We start from the raw sequence: 17,658 nt of genomic DNA on the forward strand, positions 1-17,658 counted from the left end.
TGCCGTGTGTGAAACAGCTAGCTAGTGGGAAGCTGCTGTATGGCACAGGGAGCTCAACTCGGTGCTCTGTGATGACCTAGAGGGCTGAGATGGGGGTGGGGGGTGCGAAGCACAAGAGGGAGGAGACATATGTATAGTTCCAGCTGATGCGTGTTGTTGTACGGCAGAAACCAACACAACATTGTAAAGCAATAACCCTCCAATTAAAAATAAATTTAAAAAAAATTAAAAATGTTGCTTCCATCCTCTGGAAGGACATTCTTCTGGACTATCTGAATTTTCACTCAGTTCTTTGAGACTTCTTCCAGCTCTCAGTGGCATAATGATTTTATACTGCTTTCTAAAGACCCCTTTAATTTTGATTAGATTTTTATTATCAAAACAATTTTAGTGGTCAAAAGCATTAAAAAGAAAAGAGAAATGAAAATTGCTCAGTGGACCAGAAGAGGAAAATGCTTACAAGGAAAGGAAGAGAAATCAATATTAGTTACTAAAATACTAATCATTCTGCTGGGTGGCATTCAGATAATTGCATTTAATCTGCACTGTAAAGGTTATGACATAAACAGGATTATCACAGATTTGTAGCTGAGGAAACAGTTGTACCAAGGCTGCTTACCTTACGTAAGATTGTACCATTGCTGTGTCGCAGAACTGGAATCAGAGCCCATCGCTCTCTGGTTTCAAAGCCTGATTTGGTTTTGATTTTTCCATTATGCATTCGCTGCTTTTGTCAACTAGCTTTACCGTTAGGTGTAGAGTTTTAAACACAGTGGATGAGTTTCTTTGTTATCTCTCTTTCACCAGGCTTTTCGGATGTGGATCACACCTATGCTCAAAGAACTCAGCTCTTTGACACCTTAGTAAATTTCTTTCCTGACAGCATGACTCCTCCTAAAGGCAACCTGGTGGACCTCATCACACTGTGACAGAAGAGTCCCTGGACAGAACTGGAGCACAGGAGTCTGCTTTTGGTTTTCTGGATTTCAGCTCTGTTGACTGACAGTTAGGCTACAGTGACTGAGGACTGCACCAGAGTTTTGAAGGGATCTTTGCTGTCACAAGTTTTAACCCTCTTCCTTCACACCTGACCTTGACCCCGTCGTCCTCATCCCATTCCTAAATTAGGCTAATAAAGTGAAATTGGTATATACTTTCCATTAAATATATATATTTTTTCTTACTTTAACTTTTAAGAATTCACGAGTATAAAAGAAAAAAATAATCAGGCAGTATACCGTTTTCTGATTTTTATTTCATTTTTATAAAATTGGGACAAGTAAGCCCTGTTCACGGACTCAGTGCTACAAGGATTGGGATTTTGTTGTTGGCTTGTTTTGGCCTTTCTTTCTTTTTCTTTTCTTTACCTTACATCACCCAACTGCTTGTAAGTGATTTATATCATCTGTTACCTCTTTACTTCATTCTTAACAGTATATAGTTCTGTAGGGCAGTTGCTGTATATTTAAGTGATATATGTGTCTTTGTTGACTAGAGTCTTGTATTACATTAAACAGTAGTAGGGACAGAGGGCTCCTTGTCATAGAACTAAAAGGCAAAACCTGAGATTGATCCACGCACTTATCTGAGATTGGTATATAGTATTCCTATAATGATATATTTTATAGTGGTTATTACAAAACTTTGAGTCACAGAAACCTTAAACCGAGGAGAGAATATACTTCAGAACCTTTAAGAGCCATTCTTAAAATTACCAGCAGGAGGATTCTGGTTGCAATTGATACTGTTGTAGTATTTCTGGAAGAAAACCACTCCTTCCCCTGGAAGAGCTGTTCAGGGCCAGTGTTTCAATTTCTTCCTACAAATGCTGTCTCTTTGTAACGTTTCCATTTGGGAGAATGGGTTCCAGAGCTGTGTTATTTCCATACACATTAGCTCCCTACGTCTGCTTCTATATACTGATATTTTAAAGAATAATGGTTTGTAGTCCAGTGGAATACAACTGACAGGCCTTTCATTTAACACATAGACCAGGCTTTTTTAATGGAGAAAGAGAAAAATAATGGTGCAAATATTTTTCTATTTAACTAGAAGAAGGGCAGTTCCACAGTTCCTTGTGTTGTGAAGAGTGGAGGCATATATTCCATGAGGTGCTGTGGAATGCAGCATAGGAAACTTATACCTGGCCAAGAAGTATGCTGTATGCAACTGATACCCACCACGCTTAAAGCAGACCAAGTATAATAAATGTCTACCAGTCCAATGGCTCTTGCAAGTGAATGCCTTCAGAGAATTTAGTATGTCCTGAGTAGCAAGGTTAGGCCTCACCAAAGAAAGAAGAAATTGATTTGCACTTTCAAAAAGTCTCATGTATAGGAATGAGAGTTTGAGATCCCTCTTCAGTCAGTCATTATTGCATGGTTTCTCATCTTTTGGAGATGGATAGAAATACATCTCTCCTCCTACTGCTAGCCTTGAATCTTGGGGTCCTTGGCTTTCCAGGCATTCCAAAACAATCAGTAGTGATTTATAAAACAATTAGATTTATGAAAGATACAGTACATAATTCAGGAAGTACCTCACTGTAGCTGCAGAATAACCCATTGACTTTACAGGTGAGCAAGTAGAATCTACTTACTACTTACACAGTTCATTAAAAGATTTGCCTGAGTGACAGTCAAGAACATAAAACATTATTATCGCTAATATTATAATCTATTGAAGTCTTTTTGTGGAATCAAGTACAAATCAGTGAGTTGATACGAAAGAACTTGGAAAGAGTTTCTAAATTTAAAAGCTCTAGTTTTACTCACTGTGAATTCTGGCACTTTAAAGACAATAACCAAATGAAATTCTGCTGCCCTCCACCATTTATTTTTTTTAACTAATTAATTTATTTTAATTGGAGGATAATTACTTTATTATGGTGGGTTTTGCCCTTTTTGTTTTTTGGCCATTTTTTTCCTGTACTTTAGATTCTGTATTTGGAAGAAACTCAGTTCTTGGACTCAGTGATTTTGTTTGCTTTTATTTTTCCCTAACTGACTTTCTACCGATTGTTTTCTAAATATTCTTGTTCTGATTTCATCTTTCCTCACTTTAAGTGAAACCATTTCTCTTTTTTTCACTTATATATATGTATATATTTCACTAACGTGTTGAAATAGGATTGAGTCATAGCAAACCATTTAGTGTTGCTTAAGTGACATAGACTGTATTTAGGAAGTTATTGACTAGGCAAGTCAGAATTTGTACCCTGGGGCAGTGCTGGTAATGATTGCAGGAGAGTGTAGGGCTTCATTATGCCCACCAAGATTGACACTCTGCTCACTTTTGACATCAGAACCCTGATGTGTAACTTGTTTATATATTTAGTGAAGAGCTACATGTATTTCCAACTATTCTAGCAGTATATTATACAATTTAATCTAATTTGGTATTTATATACATTGTTCAAGTAGCCAAATACCTATGCTTTACTACTTAAAAATTCTTTTATCCTAGCTTAGTTAGCCCCCAATTGAGACACCTGGTTTTAGATGCGTTAGTTAGTGGAGTACAGTTTGCTCAGTTTCATTACCCCTAACTTCAACCTCATCCCCATTTCTCCTTTTTCCACTGGAAATTTATTATTCCAGAATAATAAACTAGAAATAATTTAAACTAGAAGTAGACTAGCCTCTAACACTATTTTCAGTGCTTGTACCTCGTGATAAATTAATTATCTGATTTGCAAGATACTTCCAAAATGCACTTGGATCTTGTGGAATGACAGAGACCTCATGTGGCCAACCTGATTAATTCACATATATTGGCCTCCTGTGAAGCAAAGGAATTGAGACTTGGGTGCCTAGCTCTGTGCTAAAGCTGACAGTATTAACCTTTAGCAACATTGTCTTTTAGACCTGGTTTTCCTTAAAACTGATAGAAAACATTAGAAAGTTAATACACTGATTTACCACAGAAAAGCATGTTGGGTTTAGAGCTCAATGTTTTAAGATCGTAAAACTACATTCATGGGTGAAATACGTCTTGAACATAAATGATTTGCCAGCTTATCTTTCTAGTGGATCTCTTCACATCTACCTTAAAAGTGCTATTTAGAGATACATTAACATAGTTTCAGGTAATAAAACAGTTTTAAAATTTAAGTTATAAACAGAAACTAGTTTGAGACACAATGCAAAATTGTGAATGATACTTAATGGCTCAAAAGCACTTAAAAAGCAGTACGGTTCTGATTTTGTTTTCTGAATTAAGCTCAGTGTCATGTAAGGAGTTACCCTATAGTTATTCTTAACACAAGATGAAATTCATTAGGTAACTGTGAGTCCTTTGATTATTTCCTAGGTGAATGTCGTGCTACCTCTTTAGCTGGCTGGTTGTTACAAAGCAGTTGAGAATTATGGTTTGAAATGATTTCTATGGGAGAGGATCATACAATGTGTACTTTAAACAACATCATCTAGCTATTAAAAATATACCCTTTGTAATCTTTTTTTTTTTTTTCCTCTCTTAAAAAATACACATTCATACCCCAGTCGCTTAGTGGTAAAGAATCTGCCTGCAATGCAAGAGACACAAGAGATGCTGGTTCAATCCCTGGGTTGGGAATATCACCTGGAGAAGGAAATGGCAACCCACTCCAGTATTCTTGCCTGGAGAATCGCATGGACAGAAGAGCCTGGAGGACTACAGTCCATAGGATTGCAAAGAGTCGGACATGACTGAAGCGACTTAACACATGCAATTTCAAACTTTTGCAGAAATTCTAGCCTGAACTTTTAAGTTTTAAATTCTTAAGATAGTCCTTAATCTAAGATACACAGGCTCCTTAGAAAAAGTTTATAGTCATTAGAGGAGTAATCATACAGAGTCTGTATATAACAGTAGTTGTAGATTAGGTCTTCAGGTACTTTCACTCAAATTTTTTGTATTCCTTATTTGTCAAATAGCATTATTATTTTGTGATTTTTAACTATGGCCTACATCTCCCTGTGGTTTGTATTAATGCTGAAATGATATGGGTGCCCCAAACTTCTAATCTGGTGGTAATTCAGTTGAAGGTGGAAATTTTGATGTTTGTTGAAATAATTAGGAGCCAGCTAGATCAGCTGAATGATGTCAGTCAGCACTGTTTGACAGGGAGGACTCATAACTACAGTTACTGATTTCTTCACCAAATGGTCTTTTTATTTTAAAAAAAAATGCTGTCTTAAGAGATTTTATTTATACATTATTTTTAAACCTTGATTTCTTCCTATCCCCAAATACTATGAATTATGTTTCCATTATTTTTCTTAGCTATTATAACTTTTTTCTGGGCTTTTTTAGCCCTAGACTTCCTGGGTTTTCAAAATCATTCTGAAGCAAACATGCTCTTTTATCCTTATTTATGACAATGGATTAGTGAAATTTAAAATCGTATGTTATTAAAGAATTTATAACGTTCAGACACTGCTATAAAAATGCTTGAATCATTTTCATTTGGAGGATAGTAATATGGCTTATAGCTTTTAATGGAAGAGCCAGTGTTGGCTGCTTTGCCTGGCACTAAGAAGTATAGTTATACTATAGATGAGGTACAAGTTTCATAGCAGAGCTCATGGAATTTAGCACATCACCAGAATTTTCATTTGCCTATTGTCTTTGTATTTCTTTGCCTCTTTCCCCTTATTCTTAGGGCCTCCCTGGTAGCTCAACTGGTAAAGAATCCACCTGTAATGCAGAAGACCCCTGTTCGATTCCTGGGTCGGGAAGATTCCCTGGAGAAGGGATAGGCTACCCACTCCAGAATTCTTGGGCTTCCCTTGTGGCTCAGCTGGCAAAGAATCGCCTGCAATGCTGGAGACCTGGGTTCGATCCCTGGGTTGGGAAGGTCCTTTGGAGAAGGGAATGGCTACCCACTCCAGTATTGTGGCCTGGAGAATTCCATGGTATAGTCCATGGGGTCGCAGAGTTGGACACTGAGCGACACTTTCACTTCCCTATTCTTATCTCCCCTGAGTAGCAATGATTTTCTGCTGAAGTTGAATTTTGTGTTAAGAATTGACTTTCAATTTCTGAGATAATTGAGTATCAGGAATAGCTTTAATTGCCATGAAATGATAGGTACGCATTCTTTTTTTTTTCCTTAAAATAGTACAGGGACTTCCCTGGTGGTCTAGTGGTTAAGATTCCGTGCTTCCAATGCAGAGGGTGCAGGTTTGATCCTTGGTCAGGGAACTAAGATCCCACATGCCTCTTGGTGTGACCAAAAAAATAAATAAATTTTTTAAAGTATAGTACAGTCTTATAAATGTATCTTCCCCTTAAGGATGCAAATCTAGTGAATTTACATTCACTAAATGAATCCTGGTGGAATCCTGGTGGTCCAGTGGTTAGGACACCACATTTTCACTGCCAAGGCCCTGGGTTTGATCCCTAGTTAAGGAACTAAGATTCCATAAGCCATACCATGTGGCCAAAAAGAATAACAAAAACAACAACAAAGAATGTGAATTTAGCTCAAATTTTAAATAACTAAATCCTATTCCCAGTCATCGCCAGTGATAAATCCTATAAATTCTCTGACAGTAGATTTACAGCCCTTAACCTAAAGAGTCATTAGAAATGATAGTAAACCAGATTTTCTTGTAGAAACACAGAGGTGCCTTTGTGGGAATCCGTATTTTTTTTCTCTTAGAACTCTGAAGTTGCAGATCTTGAACTCCAGTTCAATTCGTAACGTAAAAACCTGAAAATCAAAGGGTAGTTCTAGTTTATCTTCCGCAATAGCCATTCTTTGGAAATAAGACTTACAAATACATACTATCATGTGCTCAAACACTGCCTAGCTTTATTGTAAACAGAGTGTTATGTGGATGTTACCTGAGAGCCATAGGGTTAGCAACAATAAAGGGGGAAATGTTTAGTAGGGAAATTGACCAGTTGTATCACTTGGAATTATGAACTAATTTGTCTTCTTTTTCTTTTTATCTGCTGTTGAAACAGTTTCGATGAACTATCGAACAATTATATGTAATGTCCTATTTTGCCTGTTTGGCGTTTTCACTTGGAAGTATTGAACTTTAGGAACAGATCTATATAGGAGATTTGAGGGTTTGTTAGAGAAGGAAAAATAGGAGCTTGGATTTGAAGGTCCACAGATCTAAACGAGAAAGAAAGTTCTTCATTTCTAACCATAAATTAATCTATTGCAGTGCTGAGAAGAAGCCTGTCAAAAGGGATCAAAACTCAGTTATTCTGAAGTCTTTAGAAAGCAGCATTTCTTGGTTAGTTGCTTTTCTCACTCTCCCAAATAGCTGACACAGATCTTGAAACAGAAAACCCAATTATAATGGGCTCTAGATCTTAAAGTAGGTGAGCGGTTTCTTATGTACAGCCAGTTCCTTGATAAGAATCCAGAAGAAAAACCAGCAATAAAACATTTTAACACACAAGTTTTTTGGGCTCCCAGGGAACTTGTTTTTTCATCAAATTTAAGCTCTTGCTGCACACAGCTCTGTACCATCTGGGATGCTAGCATTCACAGCAGTTAGTTTGGATATCTGAGCTGTCTGCCACGCGAATACCAACCTGAAAAGATCGTCATTCTTCAGTTTCATTCAGTGCTTGATGAATGCAAAATTAATTGGCAGAAAGGAAAAACACTGTGTGGTGTACTGAACAGGCCTTTGTGCATGATTAAGGAGTTACTCAAGTAGCCAGTTTTGAGCTTAATTTCTCTCCTTTTGTTAACAAATCTCAAGAAAACCTTTGTTACAGTTTAGCTAGTGTCATATGGTTGGCATTCATTTTCTAGCCCCTTAGGAAGAAAATTATCATTTCGTGTTTAACTTCTAACCCATACAGAATTGAACTGACATCAGTTTAGTTTCCGTGTTTTAAAATAAATAAATTATACATACTCTTGAAAGTCTCTGTTTATTCGACTTTGCCAGGAAGTAAATGAGTTCTGGGCTTGGAATTAGGAGTACTTAATAATTTTGGTTTGTTCTTTAGGTTTCCTCCCTGTCTGTGAAGTGACTACATTAGAGAAGGTATCTAGAATGAATTTAATTCCACGGTAACTGGCAGAGCTCTATAAATTCATTTTGCAGCAAAGGAGAGGATCCTGTGCCATCAGATTTTGGCAAGTGACTGTTTTTGCATGTTGCCTTATAGTTGCTGTGTTTACCTTCTTAAGGTAAAAGGAGGGAAACAGGGCAGAAATGTGTAGCTTTACATTTTTTAAATTGTGTACTTTAAAAGTCTTAGGATACTTGCACCTTTATTAAGGCTTAGCTTAAATTCACTTGCCTTTCCTGGTAGCTCAGCTGGTAAAGAATCCGCTTGCAATGTTGGAGACCTGGGTTCAATCCCCAGGTTGGGAAGATCCCCTGGAGAAGGGAACGGCTACCCACTCCACAATGTTCTGGCCTGGAGAATTCCATGGGCTGTATAGTCCATGGGTTCGCAAAGAGTCAGACACAATTTACACATACACACTAGCTATAAATGCCAAATTTGATAGTAGGATATCAAAGTCCAAAAGTTTAAATGTGAGCAGTCTTCTGTGGGGAAGATATGTTTTTAAAAGTCATGTACTTGGTCTCCTTTTTGAGGTATTTTTTTCCTTTCCCAGAAAAATGATTTTGGTGACCAATTGTAAAGCAATTTTTCCCCCAATTGTAAACCACACATTTAGAGAAATAAAAGTGGGCTCACTTTCTTAAGCATTACATTTAGCCTAACCAAGATACACTGTGATTGTGTTATTCTTTAAGCCAGCTTGCTTTTCTGACTTGTCATAAAATATCTTTTGAATTGAACAAATTAAATAATATAGTATTAATTTTCCTCTATAGCTCAATTTAGAAACTGTAAAGAGACATTTTTTGTGAGCAGATTCTTTTATGGAAATAGGTTTTTGTTTTTAATGAGATTTCTTCCCTGTCACCACTTCAGAATCTGTGTACAGCTGAGTCTGCAGCCTCAGAAGAAGCGTATAGGAAAACTTAGATCCTCCTTTTCTTGTGTTGGTCTTGGCAACAAACAATATTCCACCTTTTCAGTGGAAAAGATGGGGGGTTGGGGGGTTGTGAATGCAGCTTGGGAAAGATGTTAGAATTTTTTTTGTCAACTCTTACAAATTAGAAGTCTCTCTTGGCCAGAAATTAAGGTCCATTTAGATAAAGATAGAGAGAGATCCTCAGAACCAAAGTTGGGCTGCAGATTAGGTTGAGCAGAAAGGTGCAGCTCATCCACAGCCAGTAGAATCTGTCTTTCTGGATCTGCTTATTGACGCTGTGGATAGCTCCTCTCTGACAGAACATCTCCCAGACTGGAAACATGGTGTTAGAGCAGCCAGCTCATCTGAAAGTTGGAGAGTGTTAAACATCTCTAATGGGACTTTTAAATAATAACATTTATTGGTTTTGTAATTATAAAAGTATGTTTATCGTAGAAATTTAGGAAATTACAGAGTGTGAAGAAGGAAAGCCACTCTTATTTAACTGGTGAGACTTAACTCATTTTACTTTCTTGACTTCCTTCTATTACCCTACATGGTAAAGACCAGGAAAAAAATAAAAAATCTTGACACAGCCATTCCATTGTCCACAAGTATTTTTCTCTACTCTTACTATATTCCTTTAAAACATTATCCTTTTTAGATAAACCATCTGAAAATAATTCTGTTGAAATGTAATTTTTAAGCCTAAACTATAGATATAAGATACTACCGAAAAGCTACATAGGGGGCTGCCTTGTTCAGGTCATTTGAAATTTTATCTCTAAGATTAATTTGAATTTTTAAGCCATTTATGTACCATTGTAGACATTTGGAGCATATTCGTAATGAAGAGCTTTCTGTTTAGATGGACTTTATTTTAATATAATCATAATTAAACTCACACCTGAGAAGGATAAGGTACTTTTCAAAGGCCAAAGGAAAAGCAGAGAAGAGCAAAGCAAAAGAAAAGAGATGAATGTAAGTATATAAATAAGGAGTCCTTGACACAATATTTCCCTTACCATGCTTAGCAACTATCTCTCCAAAAATGTATTTCTCTGGTTACCAGCTAAGATTGAGGAGTTTGTATTTCATGAGAGTCCTTTTCTTAATGTATGAAAGAAGAAACTGCAACCTTTCAGGGTTCTACCCCCTTCCTTTACTATCCTCTTCTATAGCAACATGGATCCTGTATCCTTGGGTACCTAAATCAGAAGTGGAGATCATGAGATAGGTCTGGAACCACTGGCATGGGCTAGCTGAAATGTTTAAACAAATGTTTTGGGGGCATCAGGTATCCTCTGACATCATTAATGTTCTGAACTGGTGGGCTCTGTTGAGTGTGCTCTGTAATCTTCCTCACCTCGCTCATGATCCTCTGTTTTATCTCACTTTTGCCCTATCAGTATGGACTTTTTAGGGTTTTGTTTTCTTCCTTAGTATGAGTAATGTTTTGATCCTGGGTTTGGTGAATGTGTTAACACTGCTTTGTGAATAAATAGGTGATCTGCTGAACAGTCGCAGTTGTAGAATTACGTTGTATGTAATGTACATATGGAGAAAGAATGTATTTTGTTCATTTTCTTAATAAAAAGTTATATATGGACACTACAAGATGTCTGTGTTTGGTAAAACTTCTTTTGAAGTCAACTTTTGAAATACATACATACTTTGTAAATATTTTTACAAAGTTAATATTTTCCCTCAAAAAGGTGAGTTTTATTCAGGCAAATTAAATACACTGTACAAAGACCTTGTTTTCTTTGAGGCAGGCAGTGTTGAAATGAAGCTCTGGTGGATCTTACTGAGTTTCTAGGGGAAGTTTCCGTTTTTAAAGAGCACTGGTAAGTGACTTCATAAAATGGTGTTTTCTTCAGCTACTGTTAATGACCAGTCCTGCTTGATCCGTTTTGTAAATCTGAACTTGGGTTTCCCAGATTTTCTTTAAGTGGGGGCATGCTTGTACAGGTTAGGAACTAGAAGAAAAAACTGAACTGAAGATTAATTGTAGAAAAGATAATAAAGAGAATCTGGAGGCTGGTAAAATTCTGGATCCCTGTCTCCAAAGAACGGGAAAGAATTTTAAGGGCTGATCCTTGAAAAAAATAAACTCAGAAATATGTTCAACAAAGATAACGGATTGTTTGGGCTGAGTTGTATGAGCTTTCCAGACAGACTTACCAAGGAACTTTCCTCTTGGCCCTTTCTATCTCCTGGTCTGGTTTACATTTTTCTTGGCTTTGTGTATGATCCTGCATTCTGGTGTTAGATGTCCACTGATTTTCTTCAAAATAGGGATTATGTTCTCTCACTTTACAAATCAAAAATAATCCATTTTACTAGGGTGTGCTTTGAGCATGGCCCATGAGTAACATTTCTCTGTTTTCAAAACAGGAAAATGGTGTGTGGCGATAAGGTAAGGAATTGGCCTTTCCTGGGTTAATCCTCGAGAGAATTAAAACGATGGAAATGTGGGTCACCACCTCCTCTCCCTTGATGTATTTGCCATCTGGTGGGAAGGGAGCAGTAAGCAGAGAAGGCTTTGTGTTTAACACAGTTGAGACGGTAGCTGCTCCCATATCAAGTGGTGTGGATGAAGGCCATCAAGTTATATTCTGTCTAGAAACATTCGTATTACAAGGAAGAGAGAGAGAAAAGCTATAGTTGAAGTAGCTTTCCTACTGTTGGTCTGTCCACTGCTGTGCTAGTCAGTCTGATGTTTGGCAAAACCTCAAAGAGGGGGATAGGACATTTGGTATAATGTCTACAGCACGAGTTGTCTACCTGCCCTCTGAACTCAGGCTGTAAGGATGGGTGGTCCAGGGCAGGAGTCAGGAATCCTAGGCTCATATCTAGATCCACCAGTGACTTTTGTTTTGCACTGGGCACAGTCTCAACTCCTTTGCCTCACCTTCCCTTTTAAGTAAATGCTGGTAGAAGACCCAGTTTGCTAGGATCCCAGTGACTTTTTAATCTGTAAGATGCCAAGGCCGTTGAAAAATACTAGCTATCTCAGTATCACCTATGTTAATTATAGTGGCTAGTCCTATTTAATTTTTTCACCCTTAGGATTCAAAATAAATATGTGGTTTGGGAGGGAGCTTGTAAAATGGGGACTTATGAGTGACCAAGAGGCATAACAAAAATGACAACTGAGAGTGCCTGTTGGTTGGCAGGGCAGGGAGCAGGGTGAATGACCTCTTCAGGAAGAGAATGGAGTCATAGGTCTTTGTGACCATGATAAGCGAGGAGTCATTCTCTTAGAACAGTGTATCTCGAGCATGGCCAGAGGCCTTCCTGACTTCTTGGTACTCATACTCCTTTCTGTATTCTTGGCACACTCTTGAAGTTAACCTCAAAATACCCCTGGCCCAACTCTGGCCCACCCTTAAGGATGTTAACTGCCTTTTGGAACTCCCATATAATATAAAAGGAAAATCTTATTTCAGCTGCATTCTGGAAACATATTTGGTTGTTGTTGGAACACAAGCATCAGTGTGGTGTTGAGAGAATGTAGGATTCAGGAGGGAAAAGATATAGATTCAAGGCCTAGTGGTACATTTTAACTAGCTGTGTGATCTTGAGAGAATCCTCAATTTCTGTCCCGTTTCCCTATTGGTAGAATGGTGACAACTCCTAAATGTGTAAAAATGTTTTTGTAAACTGTAAGATGCCGGGCAAACAGAAGAGACTGCCGTATAGCAAGTATGAGTGTGGACCAGATTCACCTGTTTCCCTGCAGCAGATTAGTAATGAAGTTTTCTTCTTGCAGTGAAGAAACATGAAAGTAGATGATTACCACCCCAAGAGATGAAGAGAATCAGAATCATCTTTGAGCAATTCCTTTCCTGAACCTCCATCTTCACTACATCTCTGGGTAAAGAATCCACCTGCTAACACAGGAAATGTAGGAGGTGGGTTTGATCCCTGGATCAGGAAGGTCCCCTGGAGGAGGAAATGGCAACCCACTCAGTATCCTTGCCTGGAGAATCCCAGGGACAGAGGAGCCTGGAGGGCTCCGTGGTGTCTCCGAGTCTGACATTACTGGGCATGCTCACACGTCTCTGAGAAAGGCACAGGCATGGGCTTCTTCTGACAAGTAAACTGATCCTTTTATTGGCAGAACAGAAGCCTTTATTTTTTTGTATTTTTGTTAATGTTTGCCTGTCCTTACAACAGTGTGTTCATACCTGATCAGTGTCCAGCAGCCTGCTTGGGATCTTTGGTGGTGGGTGAGTCACAATTTTTTCTGAGGCAAACGTAGAGAAGGAAGAGGGTAGAACATTGATAAAAGTGTTGTGAGGGAAAATGGGGCACTTCAGTTCTCCTCACTAAAGCAGCCTGAGATAATCTGGAGAACTTGGCGTCACCTCCAGAATCCCCTTTGTCCTTTCTTTCGCGTCTGTCCTTTTACTCTGGACCTGCGTAGTTAAGCAGGCACAACTAAGCAGAGGTTGCCCCACTGTGTCTTCAAGGTCTTCAGTGATGAGCCATGTGCACAAGTGAAGAATGGAAGTCAATCAGAGCGAAATACTAGGGCTTGAGCCAGCTTAGACAAAAGCAGTTTAATTGACAGTATACAACTTTACAAAATATATTTTTGTAAGAAAATGGCAATAAGTAATAATCTTTACAAACAAGTTTCTCAGTAAATTCCAGTGTACTTTAGACCCCTGTCCACTAAGACACAGCCCCCCCAGTCTCCTGAGCAAACTCTTTTTAACATTTGCTAATTTTTTAAAAAGACGTGGAGCAAATAGTACTCCCCTCCTTTGACTCAGGGTAGGGTTTTCACCAAACCTGAGTTAATCAGCTAATGACAATGATGAAAGCCATTGCTTTACTCTCGCCCCCTCTGCCTTCCCATCTTGTTCCCTTTGATCCTTAGTCCTATATGTAGAAACTATTCAAAACTATTCTTGGCAGAACACAATTGTTCATTTAAGTCTTAGACCTAAATAAGCCACAGACCAATAAGGTTCCTGTTTTTGTCTTAATGCTCTCCCTACCCTTGATGCAGATGTCTCCTTGGTATCACTCTGCTGCCTGCCCTTAATTAGCAGTCCTTAATTTGTTGGTTTCTTCCTGAGGACCAGAGCACTGGACAGTCTTCCAGTCCAGGTTTTAAGCCTGTTTTCTGTCACTAAATATGTGAGTTTCGCCAAGTCACTTTATCTTTCTGGGCTTCAGACTCATCTTCTGTTAAAAAATAAAGATTGGACTGAGTTCTAAAACCCCTCTACGACTAGAGAGTCTCTTCCCAACCAGTGCATATTGACTACAACCCTCACTGTAACATCCTGGGACTTTACGGGGAGGGGATGAGGACCATATTTAAAAATAAAAATGCCCAGTCTGCAAGACAAATACTTCATCATCAGCCTGTCTCGTATTTCATTTTTCATTAAAGAAAAACAAAAGGTTGTTATTCTAGTAAAACAGACATTTATATTCCTGTTTAGAAGGAAAAAAGCCTTCTCTTAACAAAGGTTTTTTTGAAGTATATTCACTCAAAGCAGTGCAGGGTGGATTAACATGTGGCTGCTGTATTTATATTATCAAAAAATACGTATATGTGTATCAGCTGGAACTGGTTTTTCAAAGTTTCTCCAGTATATTGTCAAAAAGATAAAAGCTCAAGAAGTGATTTAAATAAACTTTCTGCTAGCTTTCCTTATCAAGAAGGGAAAGAACAGTCTTGCATCTGGACTAGATTAAACCCGTATCTTGTCCTATGACGCAAAGGAATATTCTGTGCCCCCTTCATAAGCATTGCTGCATCTCTCCCCACTGACATGACAGTGTGCTTCCCCCTGGATTTCGTCCAGTCATCAGATTCATGGTTTCTGGCCTTTTATGAAGTTTAGGGAAACCAGTGTGCCACCGAAATAGTTTATAATCTCTCTGGCACAACTTGTTTCAAGTCAATGCTGAGTTCTCAGCTTTCTTCTTCTCTCTTCTCAGCCCCAGAATCTGAATTAAGCAGATAGCATCAGAGACCAGCAAGATGTGGAAAGAAGATGACCACTACAGATGCATGGCGATACGGTCTTTGACATAAGTGTCTAGTGGCAACAGCAAGCCAGGGCAAGTTGCCCAGAAGGCTAGAACAATACAGTTCAGACGCACCCAAAGAAGGAGCCTCTGAACCAGCCAAGAGCTTGTCAAGGCTGTCTCTGGACACAGCCACAGTCATTCCTCTTGACCAAGCCTCATTTTTACTCTCTGGTCCTTGCCAGTCACCTTCTCGCTCCCCAAGAGGCCTGCGGGTTATGGTCTTTGATTGGTTTCCAGAATGTATTTGCTGTCTTTGTCTAAACCTTGCTGGTGAAATGAGACCCAGAATCAGCAAAGAAGTAATCCAGGCTGGCCTCTCCCACGGTGGCCATGATAGAAACCCACTGGGTCGAAAGAACCAAATGCTGGGTGGGAAAGAAACAAACAGATCTTTTCCTAGTAAGACAGCATTTTCCTCTATTTTCCCCCCAAACCGGTATTCTCCATCCTGCCAGCCTCCAAACAGGGAAGAATCAGGGCAAATACTTCAGGATCTTTGTTACCTTGGCATCTTTCTAGCTTGTGGGAAACTCACTGGGGGGCCCTACTTGAACCTCTGGCCTTCCTCTTCCCCTTGGTATCAAATGGCTAAAGACTATGAAGAGGGAATTAGATGGCCAAGGAAAGACACAGATCGCCCCCTAAGATCCTCTCCTTTAAAAAAAAATAACCTATCCCGAAGCAGAGAGCCTATTCTATCAGATCTATTGCAGTCTAGGCCAAGTGACCGTTTTCATTCTCTGAAGCATCTTCCTAGTAGGATCTAGGGGTGTTATGCCCAGCAACAGAGACCATGGGCAGAGTTCAAAATTCCATGCAGAATTCCCTCTCCTCAGAAAATCAGGTGAAACCTCACTATGCTCAGTCCTCAGGTGCCGTCTATGTAGCTGCTATCTGCTAAGCTCCCTCCAAACCCCTCCACTGGGCAACGGTTGGCATTGTGCTTCCCTGAGATGCCACCAGAACCTGCAGGAGCGCCGAGCGGCCAGCCCCACTAGGAATACTGAGGAGGGCACAGGGCACAGCCTAGCTCCATGCCCGACGGTGAAAGGTCGCTGGGAGTAGAAGCCAGGCCCCCAGGCTGGCTGCTCCTTACGCAGCTTTAAGTGCACCTCACCTCCAGGCTTTTCTTGCCCTGTGCACAGAAGACTGGAATCTTCAAACATCTCAACGATTTGAGCTTTGGCCTTTGGCAGTAGAGGGCTGGATTAAAAGAGAAAACTCTGAGCAACTTGCAAAGCCCCTGAGTGTCCTATGAAATGGAAAGTAAAGCCTGTCCTTCCTGTTATTTCAGTCGATTGTCTGTTCAGACACCTCTCTGCTGACCGGGCCTCAGGAAGCTGTTCTAAAGCTGCTCATTCACGCTGAACCTCAGGGGGATGACTGAGCTGGGGTCTCCTCCCTGTCGCATCAGCTGAGCAACAACAACGAAACAGGAAACATCTTGCCTTCAGTAGCTGCTGCGGATTTTAGTCCCTGTGGGAGTGGAGAACAGGCAGCACTTGGGGAGCCTTGGGGGTGGGTGGGGACCCATCCTGGAAAGAGGGGCTTCCCTTTCTCTTCATCTGTAGATGGCCGGTGGGCAGACCTGTTCACACGGGGAGTCTTGTGTGCTCTGTCAGTCCCAATCTCATAAGCAGATGCCAGGAAACTAGACTCCAGAACAAGGGACTGAAGGTCATGAATGACCTCTGTTAGTCCCAGAGGCCCTGGAACAGAGTGGGGGGTGAAAACTGAATGAAGGGAGGGAGGAGAACAAAGGACAGGAACACAGGCAGGCAGACAAGGTGGGCAGACAAGACAGGAACGGGACCTGTCCTTTCAAGGAGCCAGACCCCACAGAGGCAGGATCCGGCCCTGCTCTGCCCTCCAGCCCATCCACTGATGGGCAGCTTCCACCCCTGCCCAGGGTAGCTCTGGAGGGAGGGCACGGGTGATGCCAGCAGCGTGGTGTGGTGGGAACGGGAACTGGACTGAATGAAGGATCTCTGTTTTCATTCCAAAGTGTCACCCAGTGGCTATGTGACCTTGACTTGTCTGTGAATGGAGGCTAGTAGATGGTCTCGGAAAGTCCCTTCTATGGCTCTTTCCTGTTCTCCCAGCAGCACTGCGCTCAGGCACTAGTGGGTTATTCTACAAGAGGATTCTACATAGAATGTGATTTGTTCAGCTTGAAAAGGGAAAAATTAAGGCCTGTGGGGACTGGGAGGAGGGGACCCTCCGAGTCTGCTCTCCTTCCCCAGTCTTTCCCTCTAAGGGGAAGGATCTTCCTCCTCCCCTTACAAATGGCACTTGAGGTGGTTGGGCTGGAGCTCTGCACCGTCGGGAGACCGCCGGCAGCCCTGATTAGAGGTGTGTGTCTTCCTCTTCAGGGTCATCTTTGGTCAGGTTGTCCAGAGGCACGATCCAGCTGTCCCCCAGCTCCCCATTGAGGTTCACCACCTTCTTCTCCTGCATCTCTGATGAGGTCTCCATCACTTCCAGCGTCGGATTGTCATGGTAACCATTCTCCACCGTCTGTAGCTCCTCTGTTAGTCGTTGCTAGAGTGAGAGAGGTGTCCCAAGACAAAAGGGTAATTTGTGAGAGTTGTCAGCTTTGCTCTAGCCTAAATATTGGCACCTGTACCCCTATAATCCAGGAACCC

General features: G+C 40.3%; 2 protein-coding genes across 9 annotated transcripts in view; one reads left to right on the forward strand and one right to left on the reverse strand.

The window, feature by feature from the left end:
- The window catches only part of MKLN1 (muskelin 1), a 384,259-nt gene extending 367,958 nt beyond the window's left edge, over positions 1 to 16,301 (forward strand). For 6 of the 8 annotated variants that reach the window (XM_081537099.1, XM_081537096.1, XM_081537098.1 and 3 more), the window contains one exon: positions 808 to 1,165. In XM_081537099.1, the coding sequence (XP_081393225.1) occupies positions 808 to 929 (122 nt within the window). In that variant the 3' untranslated portion in view covers positions 930 to 1,165. Of the gene's footprint in view, positions 1 to 807; positions 1,166 to 12,728; positions 12,871 to 14,920 lie in introns of those variants that run through there. The other 2 variants (XR_014067647.1, XR_014067649.1) reach the window with 1 other exon arrangement.
- Positions 13,507 to 17,658, reverse strand: part of PODXL (podocalyxin like) — a 53,545-nt gene continuing 49,393 nt past the window's right edge. The window contains exon 9 of the mRNA XM_081531180.1: positions 13,507 to 17,554. Within this exon, the coding sequence (XP_081387306.1) occupies positions 17,360 to 17,554 (195 nt within the window). The 3' untranslated portion in view covers positions 13,507 to 17,359. The remainder of the gene's footprint in view (positions 17,555 to 17,658) is intronic.

This window comes from Giraffa tippelskirchi, chromosome 10 (genome assembly GCF_054371585.1).
Source record: "Giraffa tippelskirchi isolate mGirTip1 chromosome 10, T2T-mGirTip1v1.2.pri, whole genome shotgun sequence".
Taxonomy (NCBI): domain Eukaryota; kingdom Metazoa; phylum Chordata; class Mammalia; order Artiodactyla; family Giraffidae; genus Giraffa; species Giraffa tippelskirchi.